The sequence below is a fragment of the Pararge aegeria genome, chromosome 17, assembly GCF_905163445.1.
Source record: "Pararge aegeria chromosome 17, ilParAegt1.1, whole genome shotgun sequence".
Lineage (NCBI taxonomy): Eukaryota > Metazoa > Arthropoda > Insecta > Lepidoptera > Nymphalidae > Pararge > Pararge aegeria.
The window spans coordinates 8,365,540-8,390,472 of NC_053196.1; the positions used below are offsets into that span (position 1 = coordinate 8,365,540).

The 24,933-nt window shown below is 35.4% G+C and overlaps 3 protein-coding genes across 3 annotated transcripts in view; 2 read left to right on the forward strand and 1 right to left on the reverse strand.

Moving 5' to 3' along the window:
* Nucleotides 1-4,986: 4,986 nt before the first annotated feature.
* On the forward strand, nucleotides 4,987-8,899 carry LOC120630902 (troponin C). The gene is made up of 5 exons (XM_039900240.1): nucleotides 4,987-5,067; nucleotides 5,931-6,102; nucleotides 7,141-7,243; nucleotides 7,539-7,687; nucleotides 8,852-8,899. Exons 1-5 carry the CDS (start codon nucleotides 5,065-5,067, stop codon nucleotides 8,878-8,880), a joined length of 456 nt encoding a protein of 151 aa, XP_039756174.1. The 5' UTR covers nucleotides 4,987-5,064; the 3' UTR covers nucleotides 8,881-8,899.
* A 3,864-nt stretch (nucleotides 8,900-12,763) lies between these two features.
* On the forward strand, nucleotides 12,764-17,801 carry LOC120631130 (arylphorin subunit alpha-like). Its single transcript, XM_039900578.1, has 5 exons — nucleotides 12,764-12,936; nucleotides 14,417-14,526; nucleotides 15,587-16,399; nucleotides 16,634-16,779; nucleotides 16,896-17,801. Exons 1-5 carry the CDS (start codon nucleotides 12,831-12,833, stop codon nucleotides 17,683-17,685), a joined length of 1,965 nt encoding a protein of 654 aa, XP_039756512.1. The 5' UTR covers nucleotides 12,764-12,830; the 3' UTR covers nucleotides 17,686-17,801.
* Nucleotides 17,802-17,918: 117 nt separating this feature from the next.
* LOC120631252 overlaps nucleotides 17,919-24,933 on the reverse strand; it is a 29,173-nt gene continuing 22,158 nt past the window's right edge. Inside the window, exons 10-14 of the mRNA XM_039900736.1 lie at nucleotides 21,293-21,421; nucleotides 20,547-20,680; nucleotides 19,478-20,302; nucleotides 19,223-19,389; nucleotides 17,919-18,810 (exon numbers count right to left, since the gene is read on the reverse strand). Of these exons, the coding sequence (XP_039756670.1) occupies nucleotides 17,919-18,810; nucleotides 19,223-19,389; nucleotides 19,478-20,302; nucleotides 20,547-20,680; nucleotides 21,293-21,421 (2,147 nt within the window). The remainder of the gene's footprint in view (nucleotides 18,811-19,222; nucleotides 19,390-19,477; nucleotides 20,303-20,546; nucleotides 20,681-21,292; nucleotides 21,422-24,933) is intronic.

Below are 24,933 nucleotides of genomic sequence, written 5' to 3' on the forward strand. Positions count from 1 at the left end.
CAAAGGATCTCGAAATTAGAATAAATAATAGTATCATGAGCAATCATGGCCGGAATTGATCAGCGGCGTATAATGATGCGTATATAAAACATTTATTTGTCATCGTATTCCACTGCCTATTTTTATAACAAAGTCAGTATGCCAAGGAAATAGAAACATTGAATGGAATTGAAAGCGATAGTCCAGGTAGGGTTGTCGCTTTTAATAGCTAGAATAAAAATCGGTATGGCTTTCTAAAAAAGGTAAAGGTAGTGACATCCATACGTGAATTTTAATGAAATGTGCTTATCGATTAGTGATACTTCAGGAAGAGGTGAAACTTCTTTGCCATGTCTTCAGGCAGGAATATGATGATATTTTGCTATAGTGCAATACCTTTAAATAATAAGTCTAATACTTAACTGTGCTGTTAAGATGACTAAACTGCTATCGGTCAAGTCGTTATTATCTGTTCCAATTAACTTTTTCGACTTAAAATCTTGACATTATTCCAGACCTTGGATTATATACTTCAGTGAGGCACCCATATCGTACTCGTAGATACACTAGTAAATTAAGTTCGACTGCCTACGCAAACGAAGAAATTAGACGATAAAAATAAGAGTAATACATGAAACAAATTTATGAACATATTTTTTTTTATTTTTATGTTTTACTTAACGATACAGAAACTTACGGTTAGAAAAGATTAGTCCCCGGAAAAGATAATTATGGGCATCCTACAATAGCTCTCAGCTGTTAACTTGCGATCAACGTTCTCGCACTCGGTCCTATCGTCGCAGCGGTAATTCCATTAAATAAAGCATAATAATAACTCAAACAATTAAAATTGAAAACCTTAGTGGATATAATATGTTCTATAACCGATACCGAACCGATTTTTTGAAAATCATCATCACAATCTGCATATTAGTTTTCTATTGCTGAGTACACGCTTCCTTTCTCATGGGATTGTAATTCGAGGTTGGGCTCTCTACGCTGTTTCCATGTGAGTTGGCAGGCTAATTAAAATATATAAATTTAGTGGTAACAACCTGGTGACAACCCTAAGACCAAGTAAAGGCCGCCCACAAACAGTTATATTGACGTTTGAAATCGTTATAAATAAAGTGTATAAGATCTCTGCATCGCGAACATAAATCAAAAACGGCTTCAGGATGTGAAGCCAAGGTATTCCGCATATCTTCTCTATTTGTAAATTGGCTTAAGGCTCTTTCATACTGAACTAAAATCATTGATCAGAAAGTACAATGAATCGAAACTTAATATTAATAAATTACCTTCTACACGGTAAACTCCTTATTGAATTCGAGGATTCCGTTTTGTACAGAAGAAATAATACTAAGGTTAAGAACGGATGTGGAAAAACTCCACTAATTGGAACTCTTCATTTTCATAACTCTTTGAGGGATAAAGCTTAAGCTAAATTGTGTATACCTTCCCCAAACAGATTAACCCGCTAACATTTTAAATTGTATCGCTTTGCATCGGTGAGATGGCAGTCAAGGGCTTGTGGCGACTAAACAAAAAAAGTATAGAGAAAACTACGTCAAGGTGCAGACCCTAATTCGTTTCGATGATAGAAATATGAGGGAACAAATAAATCATATAGTGTCTAAGCACACTCCCAAATATATCTAGTAGAATACCTGTAGGTACACGCCCTTGCGACGGTGTTCCAAACTTTGAAGTCTTGCATTGACCCGATAATTTTCATAGCCTATACGATCCTTATAAAAATGGCGGCAATACTCCATGCACGAATAAACTTGAGCTTGGCATATCTTAACCAAAAACCGATCCATAATTCATAACCTCCATTGTCTAAGATTATTTCGTCTTCAGAGGGAATCCACGTGGGCGAACCTCTACGCATCACGACTCACTCATTGTGGCGTTTAGAAAACAAAAATTATAGCCGATCACCGACATTCTATATCTGCCCGTGCGCCGTATAACCCGTTGCACGCGTCAGTGGTCGCAAAGTGACGCATGCTAAAGCAGTTCCGAACTTTTCCTGCTGATTACTAATTCGAAAATTTTGCAGATACCTAAGTGAAATCGTTAATTTCCTTATTAGTAGATGTATGATTATATTATTCTTAGAAGACCTAAGATTATGGTATTGTAATAATGGGGCCCGTCGGCTAAACGTGCTTTTCGAGGTACGGGGGTAGCCGGTAGGTGCACACCGCCAAACTCCGGGCTGGGACTGAAAATTCTTTAACAGAAAAAAAAAATTGCTGTTACCACCATTCAAACACACGACCTTGTACCGTAGTTGAACATGCTATCGTCCGAACGAGGCAGTCAATTTTACAATATTATAATAGAAAATCCTTTGAAAACCAGCCACATTCGCGATAAAAATGGCCACCCATACACAATGTGTCTAAGATGCCGCTGGCGATATTTCGCCTCTGGATAGTAAAGAAGACACCTTGCCGTCTTTAGGTTTAATAAGCGCCTAGTTATTGGATCCGTTTTGTTACACAATATAAAGAAAACAATATTTATATAACCGGAAAAGGAATTTGGCATACTGGGCATTTGGCAAAATAGTGTCCACACAAATAAATATAATAACAATAAAAAAATACCTAGTTGATCTCTTGATCTCTTGCTTGATGGCCTATATTATAATATTAGCATTAAGATTTTTTTGGATTTGGATGTAAGTTAAATTCACAAGTTTTTGGTCTTTATTTATGCGATGTACAATAACTGTTAGGAATATTAAATTTAAAACATACCTCGTACCTATATATTGCTGTGTATGAATGTCAGCTATTGATTAATACAGGTAGTCAGATACCATGCCAAAATAGTTGACATATAAAGAAAAGAACATTGACAAGTTTGCAACAAACTCAAACACAATAATAAAGTAGAGTAGAGAAATTGATATAAAATTCTATGCCAACAAAAAATAACATGAAAAAAAGACAGAGCTACCTAGATATAATATTTCTTTATATTTTTATGCTCAAAAATAATTGAATCAGTTTTGGATAAGAAAACAGGGCAACACAATTTTATAGGTAAAATTGGGCTGGGCTACTGTCCCTGTCGCACTCGACTAGGAAGGACAGGCTCAACGCGACGGCAATAGTATTTTCAAATAGGTACCTATCAATCAAATTTGTCCTAGTCATAATTGAATGATAAATTACAATTAGTGCTACTATCAATCTATGCTCATAAATTTGTATAATCTTGATTTTAATAATTTCAAATCAATAAATTTGAATTGTTTTATAACATAACGCATTTAATAAAAAGGTGTCCTACTCCTGGTACCTAGAGCTGTCCTTCCAACAGCTTGTGACGACGCTGTGCGTAATATTTTCATCGGATTGTTTTTGGAGTGGCGGCTGCTACTAAGGAATTTCCTGTTCTTAATCGGGATACTGCTTAATAAGCGCATACCTTTAGATTTCTGGAACATTTTAATGCGTACAAATTTGGACATTATTAAATTTCATCTATTCTGGTAATAATCTTGTCATAAACATAATGGTTAGTCCAAAAAACTTTCGAAGCCATAAGTTATACAGTCTAAGGTGGGGACTAGGGATTTTTTTAAACGAATAATTGACGGACTAAGCGTATGGCCCATCTGATTTTAAGTGGGAAAGCATGGCCTATAAACAGGATAGTACTAAGCAGGACATGCAAGGAATACGTTCTGCAACCTGCCTATCTGTGTTCATCAACTTGAGGCGTAGGTATTAAGCCTATTGTACCTATAATAACATGGGCAACCACGCCTATTAGACCGCAAAACAGCATTGCAACAATGCCGCTTTGACAAGCTCTGTCACAAAAAGCACTACAATTACTACAAGGGGTCAAAGTAAAAATGTTGTGTTATAAATTATAATTCTGATAATGCCATACATGCAATGCCTTTTTAGAATAATAACTTTTTAGTTAAGGTAGATTAACAATCTCAGAACCACTTCTCATACTTTACCATATCATACGTCGAGCAGTGAAAATCCATCGGCTAACATAATGATGATAACAAAGCGTTAACTTAACTTCGCTTTACAAAAATCTCAACAACCTACATTGGTGCAACATGATGGCCTAAGATCTATTTATCTTCCTCTGGTAAGAGTAGAAAAAAATTACAGCGAAAGATGCCACTTAAGTGTTTATGAGTTCAAATTAAGAACTTAATGCTTGCCTAACTATAAAATCGTACATTATCAATATTATTAAGACGGCCTAGTGGCGCAGTGCGCAGCGACCCTGCTTTCTGAGTCCAAGGTCGTGGGTTCGATTCCCACAACTGGAAAATGTTTGTCTGACGAACATGAATGTTTTTCAGTGTCTGGGTGTTTATCTGTATATTATAAGTATTTATGTGCATTTCATTCATAAAAAAAAAATATATATATTCATCAGCTATCTTAGTACCCATAACACAAGCTACGCTTACTTTGGGGCTAGATGGCGTTGTGTGTATTGTCGTAGTATATTTATTTATTTATTTATCAAAATTAAGCTTAATTACAATGAACAATTATTCATTGTAAAGTCAACATCTCCTGAGGATGCTCCGGTTTCGGAGCGAAACGTGCGTAGAGGGTATATTGCCGAAGATCTGTTTGGTGTGGAGTATAAGGATTGAAGAAATTATAAATTACACCACACAGATTCTCCTGCTTTTGGCGGAGTATAGTAAATTAAGCTTAATTTTGATAATATATCATGGATTTCCGCAAAGTAACGCCTGCTTCTATCCGATATAAAATCGTACAATCACACGGAAATTACCTACAGACGAAAGGCGCAAACTATGCGGCAATCAATAAAATGCTATAAACTGTTTCCCTTCCTGAATTAATTTCAGCGACTGACGTAAAAATACTGACGATGAACGTGAAACGTCATCGGTTCACAATGAAAAGACACTAGCTGATTTTTACTTATTTTTGTATTCCTTCGTCGGAGGAATGGTCTATAAATATGGGCGCCACACGAATGTAGAATCCAGTGTAACAACACTCGCACTCGGTTTCGGTTCTTGTTAAAACTTCTAACTGCTAAGACACCATGGTGAGCTCCAATATATGATGTGTGCGTGTGTACATATAAACAGTGACCTAGTGAATAAGTGATTATAAAAAATTGTGTTTCTATAGCAGGAAAATTATTATTGGAAATTGTCGCTATTTCAAATAGTTTGTTGGCGTACGACACCCCTCATTAATTGTAGTAAATCTACAAGTAATGTGGGTTGTCTACTAATTATAGTAAATCACCAATTAATGTAGGGTTTCGTATCGTTACCAACGTTTCCAATCGCTTAGTGACTGTTAAGATCACGAAATAATCGTTATCGGACAGATGCAAAACCATAATCTTCCGCAAAGTCACGCTTAGCGGAAGTTAAGTTCATGATTTACAATGACCATAAAGCTTAATTCGCCATAGTCCGCGACAATCACTACGGTGTAATGTATAATTATTTTGTTTAATATACATAGTCTACAAAATACACCTTTTGAGGCACATTTGAGGGGGTTTTTGGGGGATCGTATTCTGATGTTGGCCTCAGAATCCACATGTGCTGTTAGCGTAGATATTTATAATAATAATAATAAACAAATGTGAAAAAAGTGTAGCTTATGTTATGGGTACTAAGATATCTGATGAATATTTTCATAAATATAATATACAGATACAGATAAATACTTATAATAGACACTGAAAAACATTCATGTACATCCCACAAACATTTTTCAGTTGGTTGGTGTAGGAATCGAGCCTTGGCTTAAACTCAGAAAGCAGGGTAATCCACTGCCACTGCGCAAACCGGCTGTCAATATATTTATTATTTATAAATCTATTAAAATCACTGATTAAGAGTATGTTTTATGTATCACTTTCAATTTAAGTTATAGCTCTATCGTTTATAGGATTCTGAGGATGAACAAAAGATGGCCATGCTGCGCAAGGCCTTCCAAATGTTCGACACCACCAAGTCAGGATACATCGAAGTCCTCAAGATCTCAACGATCTTGAACACAATGGGCCAGCTTTTCGATGACTCTGAACTTCAAGCACTCATCGATCAAAATGACCCAGAAAGTAATTTATTTCACTATTTTTTAGTAATTAAAAATAATACTCTCAATCAAGTATATCGAATTCTTTAAACTAACAAGTGATCATGATATAGCCTAGTTTCGCAAATAGTTACAGTGCAAATAAATCTCTGGTACTCTAAACAACATTAACCTACTTCTGAATTACACTCTTATGGAATAAGGCCCCCGTACTGCAAAGACTGTATTCATCAGTCCCAATCAATGGTCTACTTCAAAACACCTAGAGAACATTAATTAACGTGAGCATGATCGATGTAGAAACTTTGACAAAACTTTTCATACTCGCGGCTAGTTTTATTTTGCGGTGAGCTATAAAATTATCCGGCACTTTGAACATCTAAACAGAAAAAAAAACTAACTCCGCAATAAATAACAAGATACATAAATCATAAATATGAAACAAGCCATCGTGGCGACGACATTTTCAGAGATACAAGAATATTTTTACGTGCGGTCGTTATATTGAGTCTATTTTCGTGCGAGTGTCTCCACAAGATTCCGAAACACGTATATTTAGGTGTATTTAGACACTACCAGTTGCAACGAATGCTCTTATTATATTAATAGAAGCAGTGAACATTAATTTTGATGATATGTGGTTATTTATTATGAATTAAAACGTCTAGTTGGGTTTGACAGAAATTAAATGTTATGTCCTTGTTTCTGTCATAAACGTTTATGTGTGGTAATAATGTAAATTTAGTTGTAGTACAGCTTTATTTGAAAGAATACGTCCAATATCCTCGTTTTTTCTGCCGCCTAACAGCATTGCTGTATTCCGGTCTAAAGGGCGTCGTTGCCTGTGTTATTACAGAAACATGAGGCTTAACCCCTACGACACGGGCGGACAGGGCGGCATTTGTAGGACAGGTTGGCATCTACTTGCTGCGTCAATTATTTCAATAAAAAAAGCTGGTTCTGTAATACTGCTAAGTTCACTGTCGTTAACATTAAATTATTTGAGAATGAAATATTATCATGGTTGTTTTTTTTTAACAATGATATTGTTTTTCGCCAGACTCTGGAAAAATTAACTTCGATGGATTCTGCAACATCGCCTCCCACTTCTTAGAAGAAGAGGACGCTGAAGCTATGCAACAGGAACTGAAAGAAGCTTTCAGGTAACTTTAAATTCCTATGAACAATTTAAAGAATGTAGTTTTAAATTGAACTTGAATGTTTTTATTCCAATAAGGCCTATATTATGGACTTAATGGAACATAATACATGCATGGCTAAAGAATTAAAGAAAAATAATAAAAAAATCAATTATTATGAGGTTGCATTACTGTCTCTCTATTAAAATGAGAAGTAAAATAATAACCTTCTACAGCTGGATACATATTAGGTATTTTGATAAATAAATGGGCAAGTAACATCAGTAGGTAAATTTCATGTCGTTCTTATCATTTCCAGGTTATATGATCGTGAAGGTAACGGTTACATAACAACATCAACCCTTAAAGAGATCTTGGCGGCTCTGGACGATAAACTGAGCAACTCGGATCTTGACGGCATCATTGCCGAAATTGATACTGACGGTTCTGGTACCGTGGACTTCGATGGTGAGTTCATTGATTTTTTATCATTCGAGTCAGCTTTAGTCTTGACTTTAAGATTTGTACCCTCGCAATTGCAGTCCTTTATATATTGTATAGCAACTTTGTGATGATGGAAAGAATGCTCATATTCGTACAAATTTCTGCAGCTGGCTTAGAGCTATGTCCGTCAACTATGACTATAAAAAACAAAAAATTCGAGAGTGTCAATATTATACTAAACTCCTCATGGCATTGAAATTTTACTGAGCTAACTGACAGCTTCTTTTGCAACGATTCTGTAGCGACAATCGCTAGAGGGCTGTGATACAGTGGCGCTGCATACACCGGTAATACAGGTTACCACGTAGATTTTTTCGCGATATAGCATCGATACATCGCGAAAAAATCAACGTGGAAGAGACGCACGTTAGTTGCAAAGCTAAATCAAATCAGTCGCGCGTTTTCATCAATGCTGAATCGATACTGTGCGATTACCGCTTCAGGCTCGTAACAAATGCAACAAACGGCCAAAAGTAGCGCGTTATCAGATGTATTCCTGTCTGTTGCATGGCTGCAAAAAGATATTGTAAGCCTTCTTAACTAGCACATAATGCATTTCGTGACATAATTTGAACACCTCTTCATACTCCTCTCATCAAAACGTGCAAACAGTTCAAGAACTCTATATACATTTTTAAGCTATGAACTTTTAGATAATATAAATAAATAGATAGATAAACACTTTATTACACACAATTAAAAGACAAAAAAAGATATATGAGAAATGTAAGAAACATGTGTCATCATGTGTTGGGCCCTGAAATTCTTAACCGCAATCCAATTGTTTGCGGTGAATTAAAAGCAACTGAGCAGTTCTTCAAACAGAGCATTATATGTTTACGGTATTTCTGATTTTTACTAGCAACTGCTTTATTTACTTCGATGAAGTTTTAAAAGCGTACTCTTTAACAGCGTTTTTATTCTTTCACTAAGAACTGTCCAGAGTAGATAGAGATAGCTTCAAGCGATAAGAATGTCTTGGCGCATTATGAAATATTTTTTCATAACTTATACGTCTCCTGTAATTTCTCTTTTTAATTTTGTGCATTAAAGAGCCTATATAATTAATTATGATCAAGTTACTTGTTGAAATATTTTTTACTTTAGCATTAATTTTTTTTGTTACAGAATTCATGGAGATGATGACTGGCGATTAAAACATACGTTTACCATTTATTATAGTATTATTTATACTTAGATTTTTATATTGCACACATAAAGGAAGTAAGACTTCATCAGTACAAACAAATGCGGTATTAGCATAGAGCATGTTGGAAGTTCTAAACTGTGCTCATTAATATAACATATCTTATAGATAGTTATTTAAAATTTAAGTGATTTCTTTTTTCGTTCCAATCAATTATTTCCGTGATAATTAAAATGAAACGAATTCCATGCGTATTGACAATTATATGCTAATATTTATAACGCAAAAACTGTATTTCATTTGTATACTGCCCTCCTGTTATTATAGATATTAGAGGCAGCCGGTTGGCGCAGTCGGCAGCGACCCTGCTTTCTGAGTCGACGGCCGTGGGTTGGATACCCACAACTGGAAAGTGTTTGTGTGATGAACATGGATGTTTTTCAGTGTCTGGGTGTTTATCTGTATATTATAAAAAAATATTCATCGGCTATCTTAGTACCCATAACACAAGCTACGCTTACTTAGGGGCTAGATGGCCATGTGTGTATTGTTGTAGTATATTTTTTATTTATTATTATTATAGTTATAAACTATTTAATAGAGATGTTAAAACTTAAAAGTCACTGAACAATAAACTTAACATGCCAACAAACCGTCTCAGGTTAAAAATGAGTATGGACGCAATAAATTCCAAAGTGCGTGTTGAAAGGGGTGGTTGCCGGTGTAACAAGCATATTCACACCTACGCCTTAGGTGTGTGGTTACAGTGTTTGTCTGTTTATAGGTGGAAATTTCTCCCTTACCATAAGTCCGTCAATTATTTTAATGAAAAAACACGCACAAATGAAAATTTGAGAATAGTTGGAGGGCGCCCAACACTCTTTGCCGAGACGCGGGCTTCACACGAGGAACTTTCGACTCCAACGTCCGACATCAGTCCTCCTTCAAACGTGGCCACTACCACTTTAGCTCGCTAGCCCTTAAGGACTATGTCGGTTACTTCCATTACTTTACGAATAACTTCGTTACAGACCTTATCCCTCAAAGAAATACCAAGCATAGCTCTTTCCATAGCACGCTGAGCAATTTGAAGTTTGTATATCAGCCTCGTTATAAACTTAGCCATGAGCTTTTGAAATTCTCTAATAAAGTTATGATAGCGTACAATATTAAGTAGAGCGCCCATTACGTGTACTCGTGCAAATCAAACAAAGAACTAATATTAGAACAAGATGAAAGAAGTTTGTTTGTAAAACAATTGTCAGATAATAAAGTATGGTGTGGTATCCAAGGTGAGATTATAATTAGACTTGAAGGATAGAATAGGCATACTGCTTCACATCTGGTTTCTAACGGAAACAAGAACGGAATACTTGTCTAACAATATTAATAAGCTTGAGATAAATACACATGGATATATAGTTACAAAACCTTTTCAATTTCAATTGTTCTAAGATATGCTATTTGTATAGTGGAAAACCCATAGCTTCATTAGCGAAGAATTAATTTATGGAAGACAGCGTATTATTAAACAATTATACGCCAAATTACCAATACGCAGAAATCGTCTAACTTCTCAATGAAGCAATTATAATCACTTGAATACGTGATATACGAGTACATACGACTATATTCTAAACTACAGTAATTACATCATTATCAACGAATTACCCGCCCACTACAGGATAACGTTAGGGAAGAGTGGCGACGGGTAGTAAAGCGAGCCACAACACCCAAATGATGACCACGATCAGCCTGTCAAGACTGTAACGACTAAGAAGAACAGGGTACGGGTTTCCTCTCGATAATAATAATAATATTATTATTATTATTTATTTATTTGCAAGAACGTTTTTTACGATATAAAGATGTTGGTAAACAATATAGTTATTTTAGAGAGCATAACATTCTACAAAATTAATATCAGAATTAAAAGGACTTAGCTTCACGGCGTGGTCCACCACCTTGTGCGTTTTGGTGGTCTTCAAACGCGTTTGAGAACGTTATTGAAAGCTTTTTTAAATTTATAAATTTAAAACGCATATAAAAATTTATAAAATTGATGATACCTCCAAGTGTAGGTAAAAATACTAATAAAAATTATAAAAAAGAAATGTGTCATCTCTTGTTTCAAACGTGTCTCATTATGGACCTTTGAAAAAGTAGATTAACTCGTAAAATGTAGGAAACGTTGTAGTTTCGATCTAGATGTTCTGTCGGTTCCTAAAAATTTTTATATGCATTTTTAATTTACTAGCTGACCCGTGCAACATCGTCTACACCAAATCGGTTATTACCGGAAAACACAAATAAAATGACATTTTCTTAAAATGAATCCTAGCTAGATCGATTTATCGCCCCCCAAACCCCCTGTATACTAAATTTCATGAAAATCGTTGGAGCCGATTCCGAGATTCCAATTATATATAAGAATTGCTCGTTTAAAGATATAAGATAAAATTGATGACTCCTCCATGTGTAGTTTTACCTACTACACTAATAAAAATTATAAAAAAAAGTTATTGAAAACTTTCAGGCTTGCAGATTTCCTCACGAGGTTTTCCTTCAACGCTAAAGCAATTTATAGTTTAATTACTGAAATTAAAAATGTATACGAGTATGTTGTATACTGTAGATTTTTTTTTTTGCACAAAAGATTCTACTTATTAATACATCCAATATACTACTGGTATATAGTGTGTCTACTCTATGGTATGCCAAAAGTTGGATTGGTGACCCTTTGTAATCTGATTTATCTACGCCTTGAAGACATAGCTCAACAAATTGTTACTAAAGTTATCTATTTAACATCATCAGCATATCAACCCATTACCGGCCCACTACAGGGCACGGGTTTCCCTTCACAATGGAAAGGTTTAGGCCGTAGTCCACCACGCTGGCAAATCGCAGATTGGTGGGCTACACACGCCTTTGAGAACCTTGCAGAGAACTCTCAGGCATGCAGGTTTTCTCACGATGTTTTCCTTCACCGTTGAAGGAAATTATATTTTAATTGCTTAAAACGCACATAACTTGGAAAAGTTAAAGGTGCGTGATGAGATTTGAACTCGGGCCCCCGAAAGTGAAACTGAAGTCGCAAACACTAGGCTATGGCCGCTTTAAGCAAGTTGTCTATTGCGAGTATGATATTCCAGGAGCGTTTTAACAACGATCACGTACCAAACGAAAATAGACATATGCCACCGTTACAATTGGAAAATTGTCCAATTGCATTTTGCTTCCCGAAGGATATTCAAACTGGACTGTCGTGCTTATAAATGTTTAAAAATGTATGTTACTATTTCATCCGAGTCTTCCATCATCAGAACAGCAATGATTAATAAATAAAAAATAATAAATAAAGGATAATTAAAGACTGCTGCTCACTGATTAATTTCATTCATAAATTGAAAGATCATCAACGCTGTAATAATTTTGACTTTTTGGTAATCTAAATTTCGTACTTTTTCTGTCAATTCAAGGACATAGTCTTTTCTAGTAATTTTTAAATTCCTTGGTGATGTGCCACTTATATTCAGCAGTTCCTTGCGAGTCGTTTGATGACATCTCTCTACGAATATAGGCGGTCAACAAACACTGTACATTGGTGTGGAATTGTTTGACCCAGCGTTCAACCACTACTTGAGCAACTTACATATAGATAAAGCCTTTGTGCATTACAACGTAACGAATGCAATTAAGAATAACAGGAAGCCGTAATAACGCTAAATAGAGTAGTAGAGGTTGTGGCAATAAACTCTCTTTATTACTATTTCCTTGTACTAAAAACTAACTCAGAACACAAAAGAAATCTTTTAGTACGTGTACCTACTGTGAAAATTGTTCTCGTTTAAGAGACCCCAGGATTTCAATTGATGGAACAGAAACAGGGGCAGTGAGGTACATATAAGTTGTTTACACTTTTAACATAATTTAGTCCGTGGCTGTAGCGCGTGGAAAATGTTTATAAAATATTTAACCGTAATGTTTCTATGGCTATTTTTCCTTGGCAACGTAATTTCTTCACCAGCTGCAGGTGAATTTCGTAGTCTAGTGGACGAAGGAGGTAAGGATAATGAAATTATGTCATGTTTTAACTTGAATATATACCTAGAAGGTTACAATTAATGGTTTATTTAATACAATTACGATCAATCCTTGGAAAATCCAACTTTTACCTTAGCTTATGTAATACGAACTTGGAAATTTCCAATGGAGTATCTTATTGATAATACAAAAAAAAAATCATTTCAAGTAGGTCATAAGCAATTTTGAAATGTCAAGTATGTCTGTTTGTTGTTAGTAACACAACAAACAGACATACCACCGATTCGGAAAGCAGATTCTACTGAAAAGAGCCGGCAAGAAACTGAGTAGTTGCTCTTTTACTTACTCTCTACTATTTTAATATAATTAGTGTCACTTTGTTCATGTTTTTAGTAACTCATTCGGATTAGGCTTCTTCTGCTATAATGTGTTTTGATAGTAATTATGATGATTTATAATAGTTTATCTGTGTTCGTAAGAATAATGTGTTTCAAAAGCAATAAAATTTAGCAGTTGCCTACGTTTTCGTTGGCATCTGTCATCAGAAAAGAAGCTGTGTATGTTAATAATCTTAAGATCGCTTTGCAGATTTTAAAATTAATTATTTAGTTAGTACAAAATCCAAATAAAAAAAAAGTGTATTATTCATAAACAAGAACAGATGCGGACAAGAAAACGCTAGTTTCTTTGTAACATCTCATCCTTTGATCCTAGGCAGCGTATGAAAGAGAAGGATAATAGGCGCACCAATATAACCAGTAGGAACTAAGCTTTGTTGCAAGTGCTATAAAATAGAAGTAATACCACATTTATATTAGTAAATAAATAAATATATATACATAAAAAATTTCTTTCGCTTCGGCGAGTAGACGTTACGGTATATTGAGTAAAATAGCTTCTACACATTATACCATCGATTCGCCCGGCTGATACGTTTGGTTAGTTGTAGCGTGATGTTTTATCCTACCAATACAATAAATGTCAAAGTTTGTATGGATGGATGGACGAATGTTGGTTACAAACCAATTAGACTGAAATTTAGAATGGAGATAGATTATACCTTCGATTAACACATGGGCTACTTTTTCTCCCGGAAAAATGTAAAGCTCCCGCGGTATTAATGAAAAACACAAATAAAGTCGTGGTAAAAATTATTGTTGCGATAGGTTCACTGCTTTAAATTTTTAGAAAATAAATTGAATAAAACTTAATTAAAAAAGCAATATTGTAATATTTTGTTTTGTCTATTGCAAAGTAAAATAAAAATTGCGATAAACCTTGTAAACTGTTACTTCTTACTTTGGTTGACTACAGCTGATTTTTTTTTTTCTACAACTTTTATTCCATAAACATAAAATTAATATGTGAGAAGGAAAATAAACGGGTTACATTAGTTTAAGAGATTGAAGATTTTGAGAGCTGTAACAGATGGACAGATAAACATACAACCAGATAGACGTGCAATGTTCTACCCCATACCAGTTATTCTATGGTTTCAGAATTTACATTAAAGGACGAAGCGCACGTAAAGTTCATTGTACCAGGAAGTTATTCTTCTCAAAAATCACAAAATCAAACTATACCTGAATTAGACGATCTTATTGACAAGGTAAGCTTAAAGATAAGTATGTTACTTATGTCTCAAATCAAGTAACACAGTAAAGTTACCTACAATTACCTTTCATCATTAAATTATTAATAGATTTTAGTTTCATTAGTAAGTTACAAAAATTCTAATATAATGTGCATGCATCTTTAATTGATGATTTTAATGGCACTAGACAGAACATAAAATTCTTACTCTGTTCAATTGTTAATAATGTTGTTACAATGTAATGCTGGTGTATCTGATGAAGTAAATAATAGTTTAAAAAAAACTAAAAAACGCGCTTTTTATAGAAAACCGAACTAAAAAATAGAAAAAAATTTCAATAAATATAAATTAATAGAAGTGTGATTTAAAAAAAAAATATTTTATTGTAAAAAAAGCGTGGGGTGCATGGTGTCAATAGTTATAAATATTTTATTGACAGATATGAGTAGAGTGATTATTATTTTGATAATATCTTAAAAAGCACCCCACGCTTTTTTTTAAATAAAATATATTTTTTATTCACACTATTATTAATTTATATTTATTGAAATTTTTAACACAATTTTTTTTTGGTTTATTTTAAACTGTTATTTGATCTAAACTACTATCGATTCCGTGATAACTTATTTAAAACAGCCCATTAAAAAGTAACAGCTAACGCCCTCTACCATCTAGTAGCTTAATGTTTTCTGTGGTATTTGTTAGGTACGCAAACGCCATCTGTTGGAAACGCCATAGGTTTTTTACATTTGGGTCTAGGGATTTTTACATTTTTGTCTAGATGGCGCTGTAGTAATTGTAATTAATAGTTCGAAAAAAGTAAAAAATCTTATTTTTTATATTGAAAATTGGAATAATCTTCTCAGATTAGTGTATTGTCATCGATCCTCGATATGTCTACAAAGTTTGAATCAAATCTGATCGTTCAAAGTGGGTCAAAATCGCGCCCAAAGAAGTCGGTTACAAACATACAAACATACAAACATACATACAAGTGAAGCTAAGAAAAAGCTAATAAAAATGAAGTCATCGAATTTATCTCTTAAATTATTTAATAAAAAATATTTTATCGCAGGACAATGAACATTATTACATTTTAAGTCAACATATAGAAGCCGGTCACACTATGAAAGGGCTCACGTTCACAATATATGACGATAATATGAGAGAAGCTGCTATTGCGCTCTTTCGCATTTTGCAAAATGTTGATGAAAATAAAATAAACATAATAAAGGAATGGGCATACGAACGTATCAATAAGGATATTTTAGAATATGCTTTACGTTTAGGATCACTACACAGAGGTGATGATGCTATTGACGCACTTGCTCCACCTTTTGTGACCAAACCCAACTTTTTTGTTAACAGTGAAACAATACAAAAAGCTCTTTACTTAAAAGTAAACAATGGAAAGATTGATCCCCAAGAAGAACAAATATACCAAATTTTTAGGGAACAAGATCTGGTTATCATAAATGCAAATTATTCAGGATGGAATCAATGGAATGAAGACTGCAAAGACAATCTTGATTATTTTAGACAAGATATTGGTCTCAACAGCTATTACTACGGAGTGCATTTACTCTATCCATTTTGGATGAGCAATAACGAATTGTCAGCAATAGACCCAAAATATGCAGAAAAATATTATTATATTCATAGATATCTGATAGCTAGATACAGTTTGGAAAAGGAACATCTTAAACAAAAAAATATATCAACTGATTCAAACTGTTACGATGACTTCATACCGTATTTATCTTATGACAATGGTTTACCATTTTCAAGAAGATCTTCAGTTCGTGTAGAATTTAATGAGGAATATACTCGTATAAAAACTATAGATATTGCTATCAAGGAATGTATTGCGAGGGATGTAATGTTTATGGTAAAAAGTCATAGTAATACTATTTAAATTTAAATTTTTCCCTTCTCTTCGTTATCTCTTTCAATTTTAGCTTAACGCTATAATAATATTAACTTGAAATGTTAAAACTGGTCAAAATTAGGCTATTCAAAACTAAACTCTCTTACTTAGTTATGCTAAGAAACGTATATACATTTCATATGTTTATATTCTCTTTAATGTTTATGTTTCTAATTGATATTATCTTTCGTTCAGGAAAATGGTACAAAAGTTGATCTTACAGAAGACAATTATGTTGATCTGCTCACTAAACTAATTAGAGCTAATTTCGAGAGTATTGAAACAGCCAAATCTATAAGGGAGCTACTTGGTTACGGAGGCATTGATTATCCGTCAGACAGGTAAGTGACGAATTAACTTCATATTAGGTTTATCAAAACTTGTTGTTTAATTTTCCAATGTGACATAATAAAGGTTATTCATCTAATGAAATTATGTTAATCATTTTTCATTTCAGATACAATCCAGCCCCATCAGTTTTACACCACCCACAAACAGCTTTACGTGACCCAATGTATTGGTACTTGGTCCAAGGACTACTCAAATACTTTACAGAATATTCTAGTACTTTGGAGCCATATGATTTTTCTAAATATCAAAGTGAAGATATTGACATAATTCACCACAGTATTTCAAAAATTACTACATATTATGATTACTATCAAATCAGTTTGAACAATGTGTTTAAAAACAATGACCCAGAAATCACAGACGTTATATACACTGCTAGGCAAAAGCGGATTAAGCATTTGCCTTTTAGTTTTGCTTTTACTGTTAGCTCTAAAGTCAATAAAACTGCTTTAGTAAAATTATTTATAGGGCCAAGATGTCAAAGTGTAAACTGCTGGGATAAGTATTCTCAATTTTATGAACTTGATACTTTTACTCAAGAGCTTGGAGAAGGTCTCAATCTTGTAAAGTGGTCATCGGAATCATCAGCAAAATATTCTATTGATGACTATTTCAATATTGAATCCACAACTTCTAGAAATAACAGGTTTGATATGCTAAGATTTCCAGAAAATTTGATTATTCCCAAAGGTTTAAATGAAGGGCTTCAATTGACATTGTTCATTTTAATCGTACCTGAAAATGCTTATTATAAAGCACCTTTAGGATTTCCTTTCCATAGAGAGGTATTAATTAATAGCACTGATTGTAATAATTATAAGTTTTATAATATTTCTATATTCCACAAGGAGAATACTAGAGAAATGGAAGGATACTATTCTCCTCATCTAAATTAGATCAAAACTATAGTTAAAGTAGGTATAAAATTACTGAGTAAGTATAAATATTAGGTAATTGCTGGTGTATAATTTATGGGGTTAAGGATAGAAATAATAAATATTTTTAATATTTACACCGTTTTTTATTTTTAACTGTACGGTATTACATTATAATAATTATAAATACATATTTTTTTATTATATAATATTGATATATATATATATATACAGAAAGATTTCTCTCTGCTTTCTTAGTGCTTAGCCACATCGTTGTAGTGGGCTGTGTAATAAGGAATGTTGTACTTGTATGACATCTCTTCACCCTCGTGGTATACCTCTACATCTTCGAAGAACATGTTCGGTTGCTTGAAGTAGACCTCATTAACTGGACGGTCCAATGGGTAGCCCAAAGGTTTGTTGTCCCAAACGAATGCCTTGATAGAATCGAACTTCTTTTCTGCGGGAGTGTATGGGTAGACCATTACGAAGATTTGGTATGGGAAGCCACCTTTCTGACCCTTAGGCAGAATGAGTCTCTTAGGGAACGCACCAGATTCAATTGACATATCGGTGGGTACCTTTCCTTCGGGAAGGAGCTTCAGAATTTCATGTGTGGGTACTGAGTCCTCTTTGTAGAAGAAGAAATCGTTGGACGAACGCTGAACCTTGTTCTGTCCCTTGGTCAACTTTTGTACGAACCAGTCCAATTCAACGAAGTTCTGCCAGTTGTTTTCCAAGCTAATAGGGTAGCCCTTGCTGTCGTATTTGGGTCCCAGGAAGATTTTGAATACTGCATCGCCTTCAACGTCAGATTTAACATCAACTTCAACATTGAAAGTTTTGTGGTTAATACGAGGTTGGCGAACGGAGAAGAATGGCGTCTTTTCGCTCTTAAGTTCTTCCTGGGTGTAGAATACGTTGTTTGATACGTCGAAGTCATAGTATTCGAAGAAAGTGACTAATTTGTCAACCTTAACGTCGTTGATTTTAACTCCGACGTAGTGCAAATTGTCTTGGGTGTAGGGAGTCAGGAACTTCTTGTATTCAATGAAGTACTTAAGGATCTTGCTGTAAAGCTGCCAGAATGCTGGGTCACGCAGAGATGTCTGGTAGAAGTCAAGTGCTGTGGGCACGAAGGTATACCTGTATAAAAAAAATCATAAATATATTTCATTTTATTAATTAAGTTTAATAAGTATATTTTATGTTCCGCTTATTGCCACTGTCAACCCATTACCTCTAAGAACAAAAAGGGTTAAGACTACCACACTACTCAAGTGCAGAATAGAAGACACCCCACCCCTTTGAGATCCCTTTGAGAACATTATGGAGCACTCTGCTGAGCAAGCTGGTTTCCTAACCATGTTTTCCTTGGCCATAAGAGCAACTGATATTTGATAGCTAAATCGCATATAGTTACGAAAAATTGATTAGATGTGTGCCGGGCATCAGCACTCGGTGTTTTCGAAATTGTGGCACATATTCTAACTGGCCTATTTTCTAGGCACAGCTTTTAACATTAATTTTAATATAAATAACGTTGTATAATACTCACTTGTCAACAGGTTCTGGAGCAGCACCCAAAATACGACGAGCAGTGACTTCGTATGAGTTGTGGTTGTCCTTGCGTCCAACTTTGCCGTGCCAGTCAGCATTAGCTTGCCAGAAGTTTCCAACGAAGTTAACAGATTTGGAGTTGCGTAGGTCGACGTCCTGGTTGAACTAAAATAATAAATAAATTAATTAGATGAGTTTCTAATAGCATAAAAATTCGATAGAATTTAGTTCAATTTTATATCAAGAAACTTACTGCTTTGAAGTGTCCTTGTTCCAAGTACTGAATGAAGGTCTTTTCATATGTGTCAAGAAGCTGTAATTCTTCGTCGTATTTTTCTGGGATGGGGTAGTTTGCGGGCCTTTGAACGAAGGATGAGAAGTAGTTAACGTATGGGCTGTAGCCACTTCTGATTGGGTGCCACCAAGCGAAGTCAGGAACTTCACCTAATCCGTTAGACAAACGTTCCAGATAGAAACGGGCCAAGAGCTGTTGGTAGAAGTAGTAGTACACTTCTCCGCGACGTTCCTTCATGATTGGGTAGAGATCACCGTCCATCCAGAATGGGAAGTAAGAGTGGAAGTAGTAGTAGTAGGCGTTAAGACCAATATCTTCCATGAAGTAGGAGATTTTGTATTCATCGGTATGGTAAGTCAAGTAGTCAGAGTAGTTGGAGTACACAACATAGTGATTTCCTTCTTGAACGATGCCTTGTTCGGATCCGAAGTCGGGGGTGAATACTCCGTTCTGCATCTTTGCGCGGAAGATTTTGTACCATACATTGGAGTTTGTGAACAGTTCAGGGTAGACTTCATAGGGAGCAGGGACGACAACTCCTTTGGTGTCAGCACGGTGGAGCAACGCGATGTAGTAGGCGTACAAGAATTGACCCTCGTTAATGTAAACACGGGCAAAAGCAGCGGTCTTCCAGAAAGTTTCGAAGTCCTTTGCGTAGAACATAATATGGAATAGAGCTACAGCTTCCTCCCTTTGTCTTTCATAGAAGATCGAGAAAGGAACATTTTTGGGTAGGAATCCAGTCTTCCACAAGTCCCAGAATTCTTGGACGGCCTTCTTGTTCTGTAGAATAAGAAGAAAAAGTATGTTAAATTCAATTCTTTCTCAAAATATTAGAAGTTTTCCTGTTTGCCTGAACCTTTTAGGCACATTATTAATGAAAATTTCGTTTCAGCGTATTTTCAAATTTTTAGTTACTAAGTTAATTCCTAATGAGGTGTCGTTCATTACTTTTGTCATTTTAAAATCTACCTATTATTTTGATCGGAGAATAGATTAACTGTACTTATAAAGAAGCAAATCTTACGGTGTAGTCGTCGATGTGTTTTTCGATGTCGTATTCCTTGCCAATTTTGTAGTACTCAGCCTCAGGATTCACTTGCTCTGGGTGGTTGAACAGCTTCAAGATCTGTTGCTGCTTCGTCACAAATTCGGTGTCCACTGCAATCAGAAGGATATATTTATATTGTAACACTTACATACTAGACGAACAACAAGTTTATTCATGGATTGGGTATGGTAAGTAGTCATGGTTCTACTCTAAAATTTAGTAAGGGCCTTGAAGATAATTAAATTTAGTGTATTTTCCGCTATTCCAATATTATCGGATTTTTTTCTACACATTGGCACAGAAATGTGACCAACCATATAACGGAGGAATGTCTAGCTCTATATAACTGTTCCCTGTGATAGAAAAGGCATGTGATGATGCTATTGCAGAGTTATTATATTTACATTTATAGGCTAAAGTTTCTGAATGATCCATATAGTTTATTTTAATTAAAATCTATATTTTTTCTAATATTAGAAATAGTTGTTTTATCTTTGTTTTAAATTTAATTTTAATCCAATAGTTATAACAGGGACAATTAATGAGTTTTAATTTTCGAAGTAATTATTGGAATTAGCCAATCCTTATTATCTATTTTAAATTAGTAATGATGAGTTTATATTAGCGGATTTATTTAATTAATTATTAAATCCCAAATATAAATTCTATTTGAATTACATTTTTAAATACAAGTTTTTATTATATTCAAATAATATGCTTACCAGGTTTGGTTTTGTAGACCATCTTTGGTGGGACCACGGAGGACCCAACCATGGCGAAGGCCACACAAGCAAATACGATGACAGTCTTCATCGTGCTCAGACCAGAAGGCAACTGTACTCCATCCCTCGCTCGGTGCAGTATTTATACTAACCGAACGCACCTTATCAGCCCCCAAACGGATCGATTTCATAGCAACAATAACTTGCGATTTTTTTTTAACGTTTATCTGCCTTTCTGTGACCCCACGCGTTTCGGGGGACAAACATGCGTGATCGCTCACCTATTTACTTACCTACATATACTTAGATATTCATCTCATTTATATTTTATATCTTTACTTTCAGGCCTGATTGTTCAAAATTGGGACGTTAAGTTTATTTGAGTGTCTACACCACAGATAAATATTTATGCTAAACTAGAATTCGACACGTCTTACTTTCAGCAATACTAAAATAGGGTGAATTATTAATTCGTAAAGGCAAGGCAATAGACATAACACCTCATAAATGTAGCACTTTAAACTATAGATGAAAGTTTGTGAAGCTTAACTATAACTGAAAAAAAGTTTGTGAAGTGTAACTGTTCTTATTTGGTAGGAGGCTTCGGCCGTGGCTACCTGCAACGACATGCCGCTAAGTGATTTAACGTTCTGGTACGATGTCGCAGATAGACCGATATAGAGTAAAGCCCTATTTCGGTCTCTCCGCAACATCGTACCTTAATTTATTAGTGAGGAGTATAGTTTTTATATGCGCTTTTTTGTCCCATGGGTTCGGTTTGAATCCAGCGTAGGGCTTCTTACCAGGTAATGGGTTTTTCTGTACAGATAATCTCAGTGTCAGCAGGAAATTGGCGCCAAAAATTAAAATTCAATTTGAACCCTTTATTGTAACAACTGCTTAGAAACAAATACTTATCTACTCAACATAATTAAACGTGCAGTTAAAAGAATTAATTGCCAAACTTTTGTCATTTAAGTAATACTTTATATTATGAGTTTTCAAGTCCGTGCTTCTTTTAGCATGTTAAGTCGTCTGTGTTGGTCGTTAGCAACTAATGTAATAATAGTCGTTAAAACTTCTAATAGGAAAAGCTTCTGAGGAATCGGTGATAGCGTGGAAGCGGTGATAGCGCATAAGGTAGGAGCTCGACTTAACTTTCGGAGGGCCGAGTTCGAATCACAGCTCGCACCTCTAACTTTTCTAAATTATGTGCGTCTTAAGTAATTAGAATATCACTTGCTTCAACGGTGAAGGATAACATCGTCAGGAAACCTGCATGCCTTTTTTAGCAAAACCTTTGGTAGCAAAGCTATAAAGCTACCACTGATACTTCACACTCATACTCATCCTTCTTCTACTGTTCGAAATACCATTTAGTAAGATCATTTCTACCGCGCACTTGCAAACTATGGAACAATCTCCCATCTTATGTGTTTCCTCAAAAATACAATCTAGGGTTATTCAAGGGGCGGATAAACAAATTCCTTAAAAGCCGGCAACGCATCAGTGGCTCCTCTGGTGCTGCAGATGTTTATGGCCACGGTGATCACTTACCATCAGGTGACCCACTTGCTCGTTTGCCCGCTATTAATATAAAAAAAAAAGTCATTTTGGGCAGGACAGACGTGAATGCTTGGGAGTTCTACATAATATTAACAAAGGTGTGTGAAGTCCACCAATCCGCACTGGGCCAGCATGGTGGACTACGGCCTTAATCCCTTTTCATTGCAGGAAAAGACTCGCGCTCTGTTAAGTGGGCTGGTAATGAGTTGATGTGATGATGATGATGATGAAAGCTTTTAGCAGTTGTAGAGCTTTTTGTGACACAGCTTGTCTGAAGAAGTAATACCGCCATGCTTATTTCTGCGGCCAAGCAACAATGCGGTGTTCCACTCTGAAGGGCGAGGTTGCCGGTGTTATCACAGACAGTGGATGGAAACATGGCATTACTTCACGAGATGTGTTCCTTGCGGCTTGCATGCCCTGCGAAGTGTTACTATGTTTATGCGCAATGGGTTTCTTACTATCAGGTGGGTCATCTGCTTGGTCCGTGAATCAAAACCTACTAGAATGCAGCCTATATTTCAGCCTGCGACTTGCATTCATCTTATCAACCATTTACCGACCCACGCAAGGGTCTCCTCACACAATGAAAAGGGTTTAGGCTGTATCTCACCACGCTGCCCAACTGCCTATTAGTGTGTGGAGTCCCCACACGCCTTTGAGAACATTATGGAGGATTTTCAAGCATGCATCTTTACGATGTTTTTCTTCAGCATTGAAGCAAGTCATATTTTAATTATTTGAAACGTACATATCTAACTTAGAAAAGTTAGTGGTCCGTGCTGGGGTTCAAACTCGGCCTCCCGTAAGTGAAGCCGAAGTTTTAACCACTAGGCCATAACCGCTTGACAGAGCAAAACGACGTTTCACACACAAATTAAAGCATTTGTAATGTGACCTGTATGTCGTGTAACGTAAGGTCTTGTTTGAAGTGTGCGTGGGCAACGTGTGGCCCACGCACACAGGACGTCATACGTCGGCTTACTGATTCGGAAATATTAAAAAATTTGCTTAATGAATGAATATGGGGGAATCAACGCCAATGTTCCAACTCCGAACTAGTAGGTGCCTGCTAAGAATTTATTGATAGGAAACTTGGCATATTAAAAAAAACTCCAATCCAGTTCACAGCTGATATAGAAAACAGTGAAAATAGATTCAAGAAATTCACATAGTAAATATCGAAACTCTTTCTTTTTTTACGACCTCGCTGATGCAAAGGCCAGCGCTGGAATAAGGTCTTATAAGTGGGACATTCTGGTTTCCGCCCGAAGTAGTAGCCATTCAGGAATTTATAATATCTGAATTGTGTCTGGTCTGGTCTGGTAAAAGACAACAGCCGTTGTTAGCAGCCTTGGTTAGTTACTCTTCCGACAATGATTTCGCGTGCCGGTACTATGCCACGTTTGAAGCGGGTATTTGATCTAATATTTTGACGGCGCAGTGGGCAGCGACCCTGCTTTCTGAGTCCAAGGCCGTGGCTTCGATTCCCACAACTGGAAAATGTTTGTGTGATGAGCATGAATGTTCTTCAGTGTCTGGGTGTTTATATGTATTTTATAAGTATTTATGTATATTATTCATAAAAATATTCAGCAGTCATCTTAGTACTCATAACACAAGCTACGCTTACTTTGGGGCTAGATGTCGATGTGTGCATTATCGTAGTATATCTATCTATCTATTAAAAAAAATATGTATATAACTGCCCTACCCCTACCAGGTTAACCTTCTACCTTAGACTGCATCATAATTTACCAACCAGTGAGATTTCAGTCAAGGGCTATTAATACATAATTGAAAAAAAGATACGTTTTTAAAACTAAAAGGCGCTTTAGCGGGCCCTCCCTATTCTAAATCATGCCATGAATTGTTTCTAAAACAATAAAAGTTGTTATTGTGTTGTGTAAATTTCCTATGACCTCTACCGGTAATCTTCCCAAGACGGTGAAGCATTATCAATGGACGCATTAAACTTATCGCCAATTAAATGAAAGTAGGTATATTTTTCTGTTTGTGAGCCTAAACAAAAACTCAAGTGCGTTTACGCGTATATGCTAGAATTCCGTAGTGAA